We start from the raw sequence: 17,179 nt of genomic DNA on the forward strand, positions 1-17,179 counted from the left end.
ACATTAAAATGTTTCCTTGAGTAAAAGAGAAAGTTTTGAAAAGATATCACTGATCAGTCAAATGATTACATTGATAATCTCTCCATGCGTGTTAGTAGAAAGCATAGGAGTCGGTTGTTATGCTAACTACATTGGCTCTGCATGAGTAGCTTTGTGATTTTGCACAGTCATCCTTTTTTGTGATAGTGCGGCTTCATTTTCACACCCGAGTTGGCATCGCAAATGCTGCTCTCAGTGGCGCTACCTTGCGATAGTCACTGCCTTTTGTCGTTACAGTTTTCTATTCACAGCGTATCATCTCGGCAGCTCATGCAAGTAATGCAATGCAGACATACGCATACACACTTATACACACTTACACACACACGCATACACACACATTGAACCCAACCATACATCCACAACACGCAAGAGTCATGGCGTCGTGAAAGCACAAAACTATTCACAGTAGCGCTCAAAATGGCGGATTCAACATGAAGAGCACAGTGTAACACTGACTGGCGCCGCTGAACCATTCGTGTTGTATTTTTTCTGCTTCTATCTTCCTCTGGTATGGTTTAAGTTCCAATTGGGTCTGTCGAAGTAGCCACACAGGTAAGATATCGCAATTCGCTGGTTTGTCAGCAAATCTATTTCGCGACGACTTCTCGTTGGTAAACAACATAATCCAAAAGCTATAGAAAGTAAATCGGATCAGGTAGGTAATTAATCAGCATAATCCAAAAGCTAGGGCCTATATAATGATAAAGTAGTGGCCTAAATGGAATCGTTCTCGGTCAAGAAAATACATGGTAGTTGATTTGATAAAAATATCACTTATCGCATACGCATTTGACTCGGGTATATAGATTGGCCCATGGATTGGAAACCCGGCATCCTGAATCGATAAAAATATCGTATTACTTAGAGTAATTTACGTGTGTAAACAGGGCTATAGTTACAGGTGTTATCTTTAAATCTACGAAGGAAAACTTGCCCCGGTCAACATGGTCAATATCTCACTTGTTATATCCAACATTAATACTTCTTCTTCTTCCGATAAGTACATCACTCTCAAAGAGTATTGTCGTACTATCGTAATACGATGTTAAACTATAGGCCGATAACATATACATGTACAATTGTATAGTGTACATGCATTTTTCATAATTATTTGCATACACAACACTAACACACACATACACGCACACATCAATGTGAAGTGAATCATCTGTTTTGTCTTCTGCAACTAAAGTCAAAAGCCGTTTAGACATAGGATGAATCGTCACGTATAACCAATTTTATTCTTGTACGTGGCGCGTGCTGATTTGAGTATGTCGGCACACAACTGAACTCTACCACAAGAATTCAATGATGCACACCGATTATAGCGGATGTCGGAGATCAATGTTTTTCATTCCTATTTTGCGATAAAATACTGAAAAATATTCCTTTTAGTTTTGACAATGACTCCATCAAATGATTGTTATCTAAGATATCAGATGACCTGCGATGGTGTACGACTGGAGTTGATTTAACACCTTCATATTCTGTGTTCGTATAGTTTTCGTAGGCTGGTAATAATCCCATTTTACTACACACACAATCACAGAAGTAGACTAACTGACAACAGTGCAATACACAATGTATAAAAATCCTGCGAAACAAACAAAAAAATCAATAAAAAATCACTATTTAACATTGCAAATCGTATTAAAAGCATCAAAATCTATTTCCCCTCGAGACCACGGACGTTGTCAGGGAAACGAGCGAATGTGTCAGAGTAAGAGACCATTCAGGAACCTTCGATCTCCTCATAACGAATGTCTTTCTTCAGCTTTTTGCCATCTTTATACGTTTGAATGCACTGGACCTATACCTCCTCACATAATGATAGGATAATTACATACATACAATAAATATGTAATTATGAATGTACATATACATTGCCTTACACACACAGAAATGATCTGCAATCTATCATCTTTCAATTATCTGCACATACAATCATGACTGTAAAAGCCATGGAAGCAGACAGATGAAACGATGTAGAGAACGCAGTCTCTCGGTTCTTTGCAAATTTAATTCTAACACCAGCGGCCTTTGCATTATACATGACATGTGATAGGGAAATTAATATAAAGCAAGATATGAAAAAAAAAACCAAAAAAAACCCTTATAATTCTGAAGTGCTAATCGAATCACTTTGGTTAAACAGTACACCAATTAAGTAATGTGTTATTGTGAAGTGAATTATTGACTTTTTTACCTACAGATCTGTAAATATTGAATCGAGTTGCATCAGTAAGAGTACTACTAGATGAATTTACCAAGTTTTCGTTGTATTTCTCACAGTTTTCATGTATCTATTATGTTAGTGTGTAGGTAAACTTCTGATGAGCTTTTAAATCGACGCAAAATAAAATGAAAATTATGCTAAATTCATGTATTCCTATACAGATGTCATTTGGTAAATATTTGTCCCCTTGCAATCATTTATTCATGTCGCAGCTTACAATTTTGTGTCATCACGTAACTGTTTCAGGCTGTCATAATAATCATGACATTAAACGTCTTCACAAACACAGCTTCTCCAAACTCCCTAATTGCGAACAAACATGAACAATCAAATATTACATTCAGCATGGTAATAATAACCAGTAACGTCTGCAGCAATAATATTTCCGTTGGATCATATTTGAAATATACAAATATGCTTTTTGAAAGCAATCTGAACCCAAATGGAATATTGCACATGCGTCAACTTTAATTAGTTACATATTACATGCGCGTGGAAAAAAAAATTGATTTTTACATTAAAGTCTGCTATGTGGCAATATCTTCTGTGAAAGAAACACACCATTCGAAATCTGACAGAGGAATGAAAACATTGCATTTGAGGTAAACGTGACGATTTGACTACGTCAGCAAATCATGTGATACATTTCGATCTTTTGTGAAATTATAAAGGTCGTGCTGACAGTGCTTTCGACTGATTAATTGGTGCAAAACGATCGACATAGGATATTCTTATTGCACATCACCTTATAGGAGTGTGAAACTTGTCGGGCGGAGTTGTCGTGAGTTCATAATATTCTATTTAATATTTCATGATTTATATTACGATTTCTTTTCGGACAATGGCTTCATAGTTTCGTTTTCTGGGCTTCTTATTTGCATTGTAACAATTTGTACTTTATAGTTAGAAATCGACGTGAAGCAAGCCCCTGGGAGCCGGGGGTGCTGGGGGTGCTGCAGCACCCCGGACTTTTTGAGCAGGGGGGCATAGCACCCCTGTGAAAAATAAAAGTTGGGGGTGCTTCTGCACCCCCAACTTACTACAGGGAAATTTGCTTCTTTTTTTTTTTATAGAAAATTGTCCAAATATCCCACCCAAAGTGTGCATCAGATTGCTGAATTTCACTTCTGAAAATGCGAAATCCCCATAGCGTGGGAGGGGTATCCCCCTCCCACGCAGAACAAGCTTAAAGTGCAGACAGCACTATTAAAGCATTTCCATTGTCCCTGGATATTTTGCTTTTCCTACTTTTCTATTGATTTTTTTTTAAATATGCTATACCTGAAGGGCTCACTAGATTGCTGAATTTCAAATCTAAAAATGCAGAAGTTCCCTCATTAGGGGGAGGGTACCCCCTTCAGGAGAGCATCGATGGAGGGGGCAGCATATCATGTTGACCCCCCCCCCCCCCCCCAGTAATTTCCAAGATGTGGATTTTTTTTTTATTCGACACTGTCCCAATCTTCATACAACGTGTGCACCTGTCAATTCTGAAATGCGAAATCTCCCTTGTATTGGAGGGAAATACCCCCTCTCACGATATTTTCCTTTCTATTCTAGAGTAATGCAAAAGCTCCCTCGTATGCAAAGGTGCGGGGTAGTTGCCATGATATTACCCCCCTCCAATAATGATTTTCGGGATGTCGGAGATTTTCTTGTTTTTTGTGATGGAAAACTGTCCAAATATTTTACCGAAACTGTGCACGGCATTGTTGCAGTTCAATTCTAAAAAATGGGTTTATACCCCTTCCACATCCTCCCCCTTTGGTCCTTTCCCATAAGATTGGCATATCTCCGAATGATTTCTTTCATCAAAAGATCTCTCATTTCTGTTCAAAAAATGCAAGATAAATTTTCTCGTGTGGGAATATAATATCCTCCTTTCATTTAAGCCCTAACCATTTCCCCGCTTAGTTCCCCTCCATACGTTCCATAGACGTAGTAGTAGTACACTTCTTGGATTGATTATTTCCCTACTTCCACCAAAAAAATGTGTTTGCGAGACAATGTCAATTGGATTCTAAAAATAACACAGTTTCCTCATACCAAATAGCATTAATCCTGGAATAAAAATATTGGGTGGGAGCTATGCAAAGCTTTGCCCCCACCCTCCCAATCCCCCCCCCTCCCCCCCCCCAAAAAAAAAATTCCCACGATGTGGAATTTTTAATTTTTTTTTTAAAAATAGAAACTGTCCAGATATTTCACCAAAAGTGCACAAGATCGTTTAATTTCAATTCTGAAAATGGAAAATGACCCTGGGAGGGATACCCCCTCCCCCCCCCTTATAGGCCAACTTCCATCCACTTAGTAGACTTTTGAGATCGACACTTTTTGAATATTTCATCAAAAAGTGCCCCCCAGATCTGTCACTTCAATTTAAACAAATCCAAAAGTTCCAAAATGTGGGAAGGGGATATTCTCTTTCAGTTTACCCTTATTCCCCTGCTACATTTAGTGGGCTTATGCTTCTTTGTTTGACAGTTTTTCAAATACTCCATCATAAATTTCATTTCAATCCTTAAAATACAAAGGCTCTCTCGAATGGGAGGGGTTAGGGGATGGGGGACGACCCCTTCTAAAATCCTCCACCTTGCTGTATTAGCCTCCACCCCTTGCATTGATTATAGCTACATTACATTACATATTAAATCAAAAATATGCGCCAGAAATTCCACATCTTTGAATCACAGTCAAAAAGATGCAAAAGCTCTCTCTTGTAGGAAGGGGATACATCCTCCCACATCCTTCCCCCGCTTGGTCTCCCTCCATAGATGTCTTAATACACTTGTCTAATACAAACTCCAGGATATTCCACCAAGATTTTGCATCAGATCATTAAACATTGTACAACGTATATTCCAATTCTAAAAATGCAAAAGCTCCGTCGTTTGGGAGGGGGCTACCCCGCCTTCTCAACTTCCTTACATTTATCACACAGTGATGATGCATACCTAGAACAAGAGCTGATTATACCCCGATTTAATGGTCATTCACATTTCTGTGAATATTTATCTTTCATACTTTTTTTTTTAATTTCAAAAGTGTGCACCAAATCACTGAATTTCAGGTCTAAATATCCAAAATCTCCCTTGTGTGGGAGGGGGATACCCCCTCCCACACCCTCCCCCTTATGTCCCCTTCCATAGACTTATACAAAGCAAAGACCAACAAACGATTCTCTGATACATATATGGGGATAGTCCATACCATGATTGTGCATCATATCGTTGTAATTAAATTCTACAAATGCAAAAGCTCCGTCGCATGGTAGCCACCTCCCATCCCCGCCTCATCAACTTCCATACAGTTATTTCACAGTGATGACGCACACATGGAACAAGAGTTGATTGTAACCCAATTTATTGGTCATTCACATTTCTGTGAATATTTTATTTTCATACTTTTTAAAAATATTCACCAAAAGTGTGCGTCAGATCCCTGAATTTCAGATATGAAAATTCAGAATCTCTCCAGGGTGGGAGGGGATACCCCTCACAGTGATGACGCGCACACGGAACAAGAGTTGATTGTAACCCGATTTAATGGTCATTCACATTTCTGTGAATATTTTTTTAAATACTTTTTAAGAAATTTCACCAAAAGTGTGCACCAGATCGCTGAATTTCAGGAATGAAAATTCAAAATCTCTCCAGTGTGGGAGGGGGATACCCCCTCCCACACCCTCCCCCGTAGGTCCCCTTCCATGGACTTATACAAAGTGAAGACACACACAAGAATCAAGAGGTGGGGCGTTCAGCAATTCATCCATGAACATAGTCCACGAGTATTCACTTTTTTTTTTCTTTGATTGAAGAATTTCAAAATTTACCACATAAAGTGTGTTCAATTTCAATAAGAGTGCAAAAGTTTCCTTGTGTGGTAGACACCTAGATGGCTTTCTCATCCTCGTTTCGATGTCCCCATCCCCTCCCTTCACCTCCCCTGCCCCCCCCCCCCCCCAATATACTAAAACGCTGCTAATATGGTCCGGCAACCGGGGTGGGTCAGGGGTTCAGCACCCCTGTGGAAAAAGTTGCTCCCAGGGGCCTGACGTGAAGGGGTTACTTTTGCTGCAGATATACAATGTAAACGTCATAGGTTAAACGTGACTGCTTGAAGACAGAATCAAGCTCATAAGGTTGGTGCTTAAGAGATCTAAATTCTTGTCCATGTATTGCGTTCTATTTAATAGAAATAAACAATTCTGGGTGCTTTTTTTTAACCACAGTTTTGATCTTTTTGTTATGACTGATGAATGAACAGATATGATGATTGACTGTGTCTATACATTCCTTATGGCACCCAATCTTCAGAGTAAGGAAACACAGGGAAAGTGATAACTAGTCTGAGTCAGAAAACCGCATGTAATCATACAATGTATTCCGTTTTACAATGTAAGGTTTGACACTGCTTGATGTGATTTCAATAATGAGTCAGAATAATACATCTGTTTTGTTCGTTATTTTATATGTGTGCGTGTGTGTGTGGGGGGGGGGGGGGGGGGAGTGCATTTGTACAAATAAAATGAGAAGACCTAGTGTGGCTTCAGATCTTTGGCTCAGACAGATATACGCCTCTCCTACATGACAAATGTTAAACACAAAGCAAGTACAACCATAAGTACCAATATGGAGAGGCGTCTACAGTGTTTCTTACACTATATCTCTAGGTGCTGGTATACACACCTTGGTAAGAAGAAAAAGGGATTTTCCATCATTGTCGTATCCTCTTACAAGTATCCACTGATGTTTATGATTTATTTCCGTAATCATAGACGCGTGTTACAGACGTCTTCTGGTCCTCGTGATACCGATGTACATGTACATGCAGTATGTGTCCCTTTACTGAAGAAATATAGGTGCAGTTTTGACTGAAAGCAAGGCGGGAAAAAAAAATTGTTAAGAGATTACTGTATTGCTCTGTCTGTCATCACTGCGAGAAACGAAGCGAAACACCAATTTGCTATTACTTCTGCTGCTGCGGCTGTTGATGTAGTATTGAAATTGAAGCTGTTTCTGTTGTCCTTTTTTCAATTTGACATTGACTTTAATAATCAACTCGATCATTTACTTCATTGTATGCCATTACACTATCTGTTTCTTTTTCTCCTGCAGATTTACACCAACATCAACATGGCAAAGCTTGGGGTTTGTCTACTATTCTTCCTTATTACAGTGTGCTGTCTTTCAGTGGGTAAGTGGGGATCACATTTATCATGGAGTCGCAGTTATTGTGATGAGATGTGCATTTCTCGCAGGGTTTCCAAAGGGTATACATTAATAGACCCTGGCACACTCAAGTGATTTTGATGGCGCCACTTTAAAAAGACCAACTAGTTGTTGCGTGAAATGAGAGTTCATGTTGTAGAGTATTATTGCTGTATACGCCCAATGGTGACAATGGGCACTTAATTTGACGATTAGAATCTTTTGTCCCGAGGTGCTACTTCAAAAAAGTTGGCAACACCGAATCTATTGAAACTCTTTTCCGAAATATCGAATGAGGACTAGTGGGTACAAAAAAAGGCTCTTTAGGGAGTGCGTTAGCTCATGTTAAATGTGTTAGGTGTTATATATATGGCGTAATGGGTTTTTTTGGCATTCAGCTCAGCACGTCTCCTCCATTTCCAGCAATTTGGTTTTTAATTCAACATCATCAAAAATGATGCGTAGTATTGTTTAATTCGCGGTATTTTTCTGCGTTATTACGTTGTACTAAAATTGTATTATTATTGGAAAAAAAAATAATCAAAACTTTTGTACTGTATAATGTGTATTGCTGGAAATTAAATAAAATAAAATGAAAAAATCAAACTATAGGAATATTTCTTAATGGGAACGGTTGGATTCCACAGTATACATCCATCTGCTTTAACTTCGTCCCTGCTTTTATTACCGACACATTATCTGTCTTTACGGTAGGGGAGAGCGGGGAGAAGTGGGACATTATTTCAAGTTCGCCGATTTTCTTCTTATATCTTTTTATAGAGGAGATGATTACACTTCCTTTCGGGCTTGCATGAAGGTTCATATGGTAGGTAACATAAAGAGCTATAAACTGGGGGTGGCACTGTTTTCAATTTTCTGCAGTTAATAAAAAGAAAAAACCTTATTTTGGGGGAGAAGTTGACCCACCCGTGGGTCAAGTGGGACAACGGCAAGGGAGAAATGGGACGGTGTTTGTAAAGTGTGACATCCTATAGAAATGTCGGAAATGCCAAAGTTGGAAGGCGTAATGAAACATTGGTAATGAAAACAGTCAAACATGCTTTAAAATGATCTTTATTTTAACAAAACAAGTTTGAACAACATGTTTGAAAATCTGAACTGTTTTACATGTAATGCTATTATTAGGGACAAATGGGACACGTTGTCCCAACTGTCCCTCACATGGCATATACATGAATATGTACGACTGCTCAGTAACCACGCAGGCATTTGTCAAAAACAAGTTATATTAGTTGCATATCAATAAGGCTCACCACCAGCTTCAATTGTGTCCTTGAAATCATGAATACAAAGACAACAGGTTAATTAGCCTGATTTCAAAAAAATGTCATATTTTGGGGAAAATTTTCAATAGCAATTTATACATACTTAGAATTTGCCGAGCTGCATGGCTTTCTTAGTGTGATGTATGGTTGCTAGGGGCTTATTGTAGATATAAGCCAATCGCTGATTGGTTGAACAGTTTTTGATTCAGAGAACGTGTCCCACTTGACCCGCGTCCCAACTCACCCCGCTCTCCCCTACATGCAGTAAAGGCCAGCGCAATTAGCCTGGGACAAATGATCGCCTACGAGGATCCAAAGATCAAAACTCTTTTCGATGCTTACCGGGAGTACAACAACTACGGATGCTACTGTGGACTCGGTGGGAAAGGAGAACCGGTGGACCCAATTGACTGGTGAGTACTACACTGCAAAACGTTGGGTGTTAAATAGTATGATACACCCACCGAGCTGGTGTAAATTTCCTGTGTTCCTTCGTGCACTTCAAATTGATATAAAACTTTTTTTTTTTTAGATAGGTAATACGTTAGCACGGTTACTGTTCTTGTTGACTTCGAACTTCAACAAGACCAAGGATAACTCCTTGACAAGACGAACAAGAACGTCCGGTAAAAGTGATAAAGTACTTTATTTGTGTGTGTGTGTGTGTGTGTGTGTGTGTGTGAAAAGTTTTGAACACATTTACACCACAGTAATACCAGTTGGTGTGGTCTCCTAATGCCACTGGGTGGATGCTATGCCAATGACATTAACACCAGCAATGTCAAATCAACACCATGTAGTGTCATTGTTGAAGTAACATGCTGATCAGCGTAGTGTAAAAAAAAAATATATCACCAGCTACATGCAGTGTCAAATTAACACCACGAAGTGCCGCAGGAGAACACTTTTCAACACAATCACAACATGCTCCCTACATCTTTTGGTGTGGTCCTTTATTGACACCTGATCGGTGTTAGATTTAACACCTATGTCGTAAAATCTTACAACGATCTTTTTCCACAAACTACATGCTTGTGGTGCTGTGCCGTTTTATCATGCTCCTTATATAGATAATCATGCATTTAATGTTCAGTAAAGGTGTTTTATATAAAGGCAAAGCAAAAAAAAAAACTCTTTGAAGCTTTTAATCGCTAAATCCATCGTTGAGTCAACAACTGCACATAGGCCTACCACTTTTAAAAGAAAAGAATCCATATTTCTCCCAAATTAAGAGTTAAAAAAGAATGTCTGATTTTGTGCATATTATATATATATATATATATATATATATATATATATATATATAATCATATGATATATATTCAACCAGTTAAAGTAATGTATCTCACATAGAGCGTACGCAGTGAAATTTGTTTACCGACATGAATCCGTATTATAGCCAAAAATTCGGCGGAGATATAGTTTTTGAGAAATTATGATGGTTTGCATTCAACGCATTTCTTTGGGTTTGACCGAGAAAACTCCCTATACTTTGCATTTGGAGATATTTACAGTTTTGTCAAATATGAATGAATTTGCCATGTGAATACCAAATTCTCACAAACCTGCAAGTTGGAGAGTCCAGAAATCTAATTTTGACGTATTTGTTATGAGGGGAGGGGGTTTCACTTTTATACAGATGCTGGGGCCGGATGATGACAAAATTTTATCCCATTTCCGATAAAAATATCCTAGTCATCAATACCGCTTGGCTGTATGTATATTTTGGTGATGTTATTATTTAGTTCGATAAAGTGTAACATAGCCTGTATTCAATGCGTTTCAGTTATTTTTGGCATGATGTCTTATATTACACATTTTTTATCGTAATTATATAGTGCTATATTGATCGTGTTAGCCAACTCATAATGAATGTTAAAAAAGACTGTTTAAAAAGCTTTATTTTCTGTATTAATTGTGCAAAACATGGTTGAATGAAATAAACAAACTTTTTCTTGACTTTGTGATGTATCATCATCAAACAATCTCCCAAGAAAATTATTAGTTATTATCTTGCATTTATACTACAAATCTGTGATTAGACATCATGAGCAGCAGCTCAAGTTAAGGGGGCATGTAGTCAAAACAGCTGATGAGAATTCGAACAAAATGTCCAAGTTTTCAGCAAAGGAACATCTTAAGAATACGCCAGTAGCATGATAATTGGGGGTCATCCCACGAGACCAAAATCCACGTGTCATACAGCCCACGAGTTCGACATTGAAAAATGGTCCATGAATCATTCAGTCCACGGGTCAAACAATCTATTAGTTCGGCACTAGGCAAATTAGGCCCATGAGTTTAACACTCACCGGCCTGGGGCCCCGTTTCATAAAACTTGTTATCAGTGACAATTTGTCATAGTTGTTATAAGCTACTGAAATCCTTGCATCTGATTGGCTGAGAGCAGATCAGAAATGTGGCAGTTGTCACTGATAACAAGTTTTATGAAATGGGACCCGGGTTAAAGCGGCACACGAGTTCGATAATACATCTGTCAGTTTCGTGGACCATGTTGCTTTAAGTAAGTTAGTGTCTACAAACTGTATCTCATGGGCTGTATGACTCGTGGGCTGTGTAACTCGTGGGCTGTATGACTCATATGCTGCATGACTCCTGGGCTTTATGATTCGTTGGTGCCGAACTCATGACGTCCATCCGATTATTGACTTTGTTTGTATGTTAAAGTTACAGCAAGCACCACGGAGACCGTGAGAAAACATAAAATTCAATCAATTATTTTTTTTTTAAATCACGTATCGGAATTTCAACATGAGCAGAAATAAAAAAAAAAACAATTCTTTGATTCCCTTATATAGGAGGATCAGTCTAAAGTAGGCCTATTTGAATTAATTTACTGGCCCCAACCTGATACATATTTTATATTCTCATTGAAAGCCAATCGTTAATATTAATGTTGATATTACAGTGCAATTAGAAGGCGTACCTGCAAACACTTTGTTTCAATCGTCACGTTTCCCCCCAGCTGCTGTTGGAAGCATGACAAATGCTACGATGACCTGGCGACTGACGACTGCAAAAAAGAGAATGAAATAGCCACAACTTATAATTTCAAGAAGTATCACCACGCCGGCAAGCCCCATGTCGATTGCTGTAAGTAAATTTAATCCATTTACACGTTACTTCATGAATATTTTTTTTAGCCTCCCTAACATGTTGACTGAAGTCACCACTTTTCAGTTCAAAATTTAAGGTTTATGCAGACATGCTCATTAAAGTATACGAGACCAAAATATCATGTAATGAAAAGTTGGGTGTTACACTGTCTTACCAGTTTCATTTCGAAGGAAATTGTTGAAACGCGACGACATAATTACGTCGATTGTCGGCTGTCTCGTTCTCAGAAAGTCTCCGAATAAATCTAGCATAATGTGTCTAAACTTGTTTTCCCGGACCAAATTTCAAAAAGAGACAATACATGTAAGCGGGTTGGAAGTGAGACAAGTGCCATGATCCATTATCACTGTCAAATAGCTGTTGAGATTTCTGCATGTATTGATCAGTTTAATAAAAAGCGTTGACTGCAGTGATATTTTGTTGTTAGTCTAATATCGGAATGCGCTATACATCAATACCTTTGATGAGAGATTAGAGTTGTGGTGTTTCTTCAACAAATAGGTACAGAGGCAGAGCAATATATGAATACAACTTATATAGCTGTTTGGTGATTTTTTTTTGTCAAAAACTGGAAGGCACGAGTGACACAGAAATCTTTCGTAACAGTTATACCTATTTTTGATGAATAAACCTAGGAAATTGCATATTTTCAACTAAGATAGGTACATGTAGGGAGCCTATATCACAGTTTCAAAGATATGCTGAATAAAAATTAATGTATGTGGATAAGTTGAGAACCGATATAAAGTGCCTATACGACTGGACTGTTTTCTTACACCTGTTAATGCCGAATAACGCCGATAGTTGGTACTGTGATAACGATGATAATTATGAGATTATTACCATATTCATTACAGATAATGATTATCATTAATACTTAATTTAATCTGATAGTAAGTATGTTATTATCGCCATTATTAATTTTTGTCATTATTCAGTTTTATCATCATAACTATTTTTATTTTTTCTTTAATCTCATTTTTAGATATTAATTTACATTCAATTATCATTTATATTATGTTATATCTGTGTACACTCTGTAATCAATTGTGTAGATTTGTGTTACGTAGTGTTGAATGAGACCTCCGGATGATTTTCAGACTTTAACGTATCAACAACAATAAATTGGTTATACTTGGTACAGAATTCCAGAATTTATCGTGATTGGGATGAAAAATAGGAATGTTTCCTAAATTCACAACAAATTACAATGAACAAGGATGATGACATGGCAGTCTCACTACAAGAATACATGAGTAGGGGCTCAGGGAAGCAGAACAAAAGAACGCTTGCATAAATTCTACACAGGTAAACTTGTTAAGCACATGGTATTGTAATAGCATTCCATTGCTACATTTCTGAAAGATGTGAGGCTCCTAAGTCATCAACACTGTTAAGTGCAATTTGTTTCAGGTTTTTAGAATATTGATTTCTCTTCTCCACGACCACAATAAATTCCACAAATCTATACATGGAACTGTGGATTTATATACTCCGGATGTGAAATTTTGAAAATCACCTGGAATGCCCTTTTAACTTTTCACTCTGTTGATGCAGTTAAAAAAGAGAGAAAAAGAAATGATGATCTTTTTGTTTGTTTTCATCTAAATCATTTCTTATCATGTTAACATTATCTATTGATTCACGGCCCCATTAAAAAACAGCTTTAAATTTGCTGATTGGGCATTTTTATCCGTGGTAGAATAAGATGACTGAAATGAAATAATAATGATAATAATAATGATAATAATAATAATAATAATAATAATAACTAATAATGATAATAATGATAATAATAATGAAATAATGATAATAGAGAGAGTCTTATAATGAAATGAAATTATCATTACTATCATCAGCATCATCATCAACATTATTATAATCGTTGATGTTGGTAACGTAATTCTTAAATTGGCAGTTTATAAGATTAGCACAAGGTTATGGTGATGAGTCAAATACTCATATAGCAGTCTAATATTAGGAGAGAAGCACAATGAAGCGTTTGTTTCCAAAGAACAAATTGCATCGCACATAATGCAGCTGCGCATCATCAAAGACATTTACATTGTCATTTTCTTGGCAACGGGTTAATTCGTCAGTCCAAGTATATAGTCTAGCTTCCAGACCGTCTGCTCATACTAATTTCCTTCCCAAAATATTAACGCCCTCTAACGACAAAAGAAGTAGCAGTTGCCTTCGGCAAAGGCAGCGACTTTGTCGTGGAGGGCGCATTTTGTAAATGACGTACGAAGGGTCTGGAAAGCAGCCGTGTCCAAGTACAGTGTATCATTTCTTCTATCTGCTACGTAATAGCACACATCCGCACTTATTTGATATGCAACTCATTTTATTAGTATTTTTTAATGTTTTCTTCTTATTTCTCCCTCCATGAATCACAGCATCTGCGCAGGAAGGATGTCCTCGAAAAATCTGTCTGTGTGACGCCAGAGTAGCTGAGTGTTTTGCTCAAAATAACGCTCGGCACTATAATCCAAAACACTCCAATTACGACCGGAATAACAAATGTGGCGAAACCCGTACCTACGAGTCTTCGTTTTGCCCCAGTCTCCCCTAATCCTCGACTTTTCTGATTGCTGTACTCCCCACCCCCTTTCCCCTTTCTCCACCCCCTTGGCTTCCATCGAACCCTTGTTTTTGTTTGTTTGTTTGTTTGTTTAGAACAACACATCACAATTAAAATATACGCAACTCACTTGCCTTGATCACACTAAACGTGACTGCACAAAAGAGTTCTGTATTGATGTTGATCACGCTCAATATCTTCCTCATGAATACACAGTTTCGAAAGAAAAAAAAACAGAAGGAAAATTTGTGTATTATGCATCACCTATTATTATAACATGCATTTTCTGTGACGCAACAGCCATTGATTCGATTCAAAAATACTGATTTTGCCAGCCCATGCAAACAAGCTTCGTTTCGTCTCACGGACGGACGTGTCCCTAACCAGCGAGATGTCTCGCCTTCTTACCCTTGCGTAAGACAAAAATCTCTTTTTATTCATGAATCTTAGCTGATTGCCTCCTTCAGAATGTCGACTTTTTATGAGGGGAGGGGAGTGTGGAAGCGTTAAAATATGGGACATTCATCACTTCTTATGAGTACTACGAAATATGAATATTTGTAGCAAATTGATTGATTCTACAAACCTTGAATGTTCACTCTGTGATGTTATCTTATTTCTAAGTTATATCTCATTGTTGTTTCAAATCATTCCATTTCAGTGTACTCATAACTTTTGGCGTTATCAGGGAGGTGAGTCTCACCTTCTCCACATTTTTTTTTTCACCATAAAAATCCAAACCATGGCATACCCTTTCAACACACGAATGAAAGCTTGCACTAAGCTCCTTCTCGGAAAGATAATATTCCAGCTTAATGTATTTTTCTCGCTCATCCAAACGGGGATGTAGTCACAGTTATTTTGTCACGAATAAAAGAGAAGAGCTAAAGTCATGAAGCAAATTCGTACAAGCAAGACTATACAAGCAAGCACAAAATCCGAAATGCAGAACACCAAAACGAAATAACACAGAGAAAGAAAAGTAATATCACACGGTACGTAAATTATTACAAGTAAATTCCGTCCTATCGGTATTGCATTACAAAGATCTCTGTGACGCGAAATGCATAATCAACGACGATTTTCTTTCTCTTTTATTTTCATTTTCATCTGTGATGTACCAATAGTACACAAACAATGCCAACATGTGTAAGCTGCGCCTGGAAATGTATAAAGGCCTATATATAATGAAAGTGTTGAGTGGTAAAAGCGCTGAGTGAGATGACCTTTGTAACCCATGTCTTTCCATCCCTCCTGTTTGTTTGTTTGTTTGTTTTATGTGACGTGTTACTTTATTGTAAGAAGACAGTAGCTACGAATACGCACATGTATTTATTCTGGCACGTACAGAGAACGCGAGTTCTAAACAAACGTATAATAGTTACTTTTCGCACTTTTGCGGTATATTTCAACATTGAACTAACATTAGATGCTTCTGTGATTTTAAAGTAGCTTTTACATATTTTGAATAGAATTTAAACGATTTCATGTTCTAGCAGGAAAACAAATTTTAACAAGCGTTCAGAAAGAGAGGAATCATAATAATATAGCATGTGAACATCTTAAGCGTGCAAACCTAATGAACAAGGAAGTCATCAGAAGATTTAAGAAACCTTAGATTTATCATTGCTCTGTTTTAAAGAGGGAATCTAAATTCTCACAGGATTTATTCCACAGAAGAGATGTCTGCTACTTTTGCAGTGGCGGATCTAGAGGAGGCGCACCGGGCGCGCGTCCCCTCTTTACTTTTGGTTAAACAAGAAAAATACAAAGAAAAAATGGGGCGGGGGGGGGGGTCCGTGCCCCCCCCCCCTTTAATTTTGCAAACGCACCTCCCCTTTACGGAATTCCTGGATCCGCCCCTGTTTTGAGTACCTCGGTTAGTTCATTATGAATCACTTGGCCAGTATAAGGTACCGGTGGAAGGGCGAGCTTGCTTAAATTGTATGAATTTGAGAAATTAATTATGTCCTTGTTTATGCTGCGTGTTTTATCTGCCCAAAGTGTTCACTATCAACCAGCTTTCATAATGTATCGCGAATTTGTTTGTATAAAATACTTATATGAATTACATTCCTTTTATTCTCCATACATTTGTCTGAGCTCGTCTTGTTGTTTATCTTGTCGTCTGTCGTGTTCACTTTCCAAATCTTATCTGATTTGGAGAAAAAAAAAAGGTCTGGTTTAATTATTGTTTTAATCGAATTGTTGTTCTTTCTTTGCTTGTTTTTTTGTCTCATGACTTTCATTTGCAAGTGTCTTTTCCATTGTATATCTCCTTCCAGAGTTCTCCACCTTTCTAGCCATAAATTAGATATGTGATAAAAACCTAAAATGGCATTAGACCGAAAACGCTTTATCCTGGCGAGGAAAGCGCACGAAATAGAAACAAGACACCATATATATGTATATATATATATATATATATATATATATATATATATATATATGTATATATATATATATATATATATATATATGTATATTTATATATAAACAAATAGTTTTACAGAAATACTGTAGTGTTAGGATATCCTAAGTAATTATCTATATGTATCTTATACTCGCGAGGTCGAAGCTTGATACTGAAAAGTATGATTTGGAATATATAGGGTCTACTCCATCGGCCTTTAAATATGTGCACCTTTGTGTGTATTCAAAAAATGAATAGATAGATACGAAA

At 37.5% G+C, this 17,179-nt stretch overlaps 1 protein-coding gene across 2 annotated transcripts; it reads left to right on the forward strand.

Moving 5' to 3' along the window:
• Positions 1-426: 426 nt before the first annotated feature.
• Positions 427-14,998, forward strand: LOC139727914 (phospholipase A2, minor isoenzyme-like). Of its 2 annotated transcripts, none has more exons than XM_071638886.1 (5): positions 427-594; positions 7,396-7,474; positions 9,040-9,187; positions 11,761-11,888; positions 14,312-14,998. In XM_071638886.1, exons 2-5 carry the CDS (start codon positions 7,414-7,416, stop codon positions 14,485-14,487), a joined length of 513 nt encoding a protein of 170 aa, XP_071494987.1. In that variant the 5' UTR covers positions 427-594; positions 7,396-7,413; the 3' UTR covers positions 14,488-14,998. The 2 variants fall into 2 exon arrangements, with proteins under 2 accessions (XP_071494987.1, XP_071494988.1); XM_071638887.1 differs by lacking the exon at positions 427-594 and adding an exon at positions 3,002-3,059.
• Positions 14,999-17,179: the final 2,181 nt, after the last annotated feature.

Source organism: Diadema antillarum, unplaced genomic scaffold (genome assembly GCF_040938485.1).
Source record: "Diadema antillarum isolate AM-2024a unplaced genomic scaffold, OU_Dant_1.0 seq00000160_RagTag, whole genome shotgun sequence".
In the NCBI taxonomy this organism is placed as follows: domain Eukaryota; kingdom Metazoa; phylum Echinodermata; class Echinoidea; order Diadematoida; family Diadematidae; genus Diadema; species Diadema antillarum.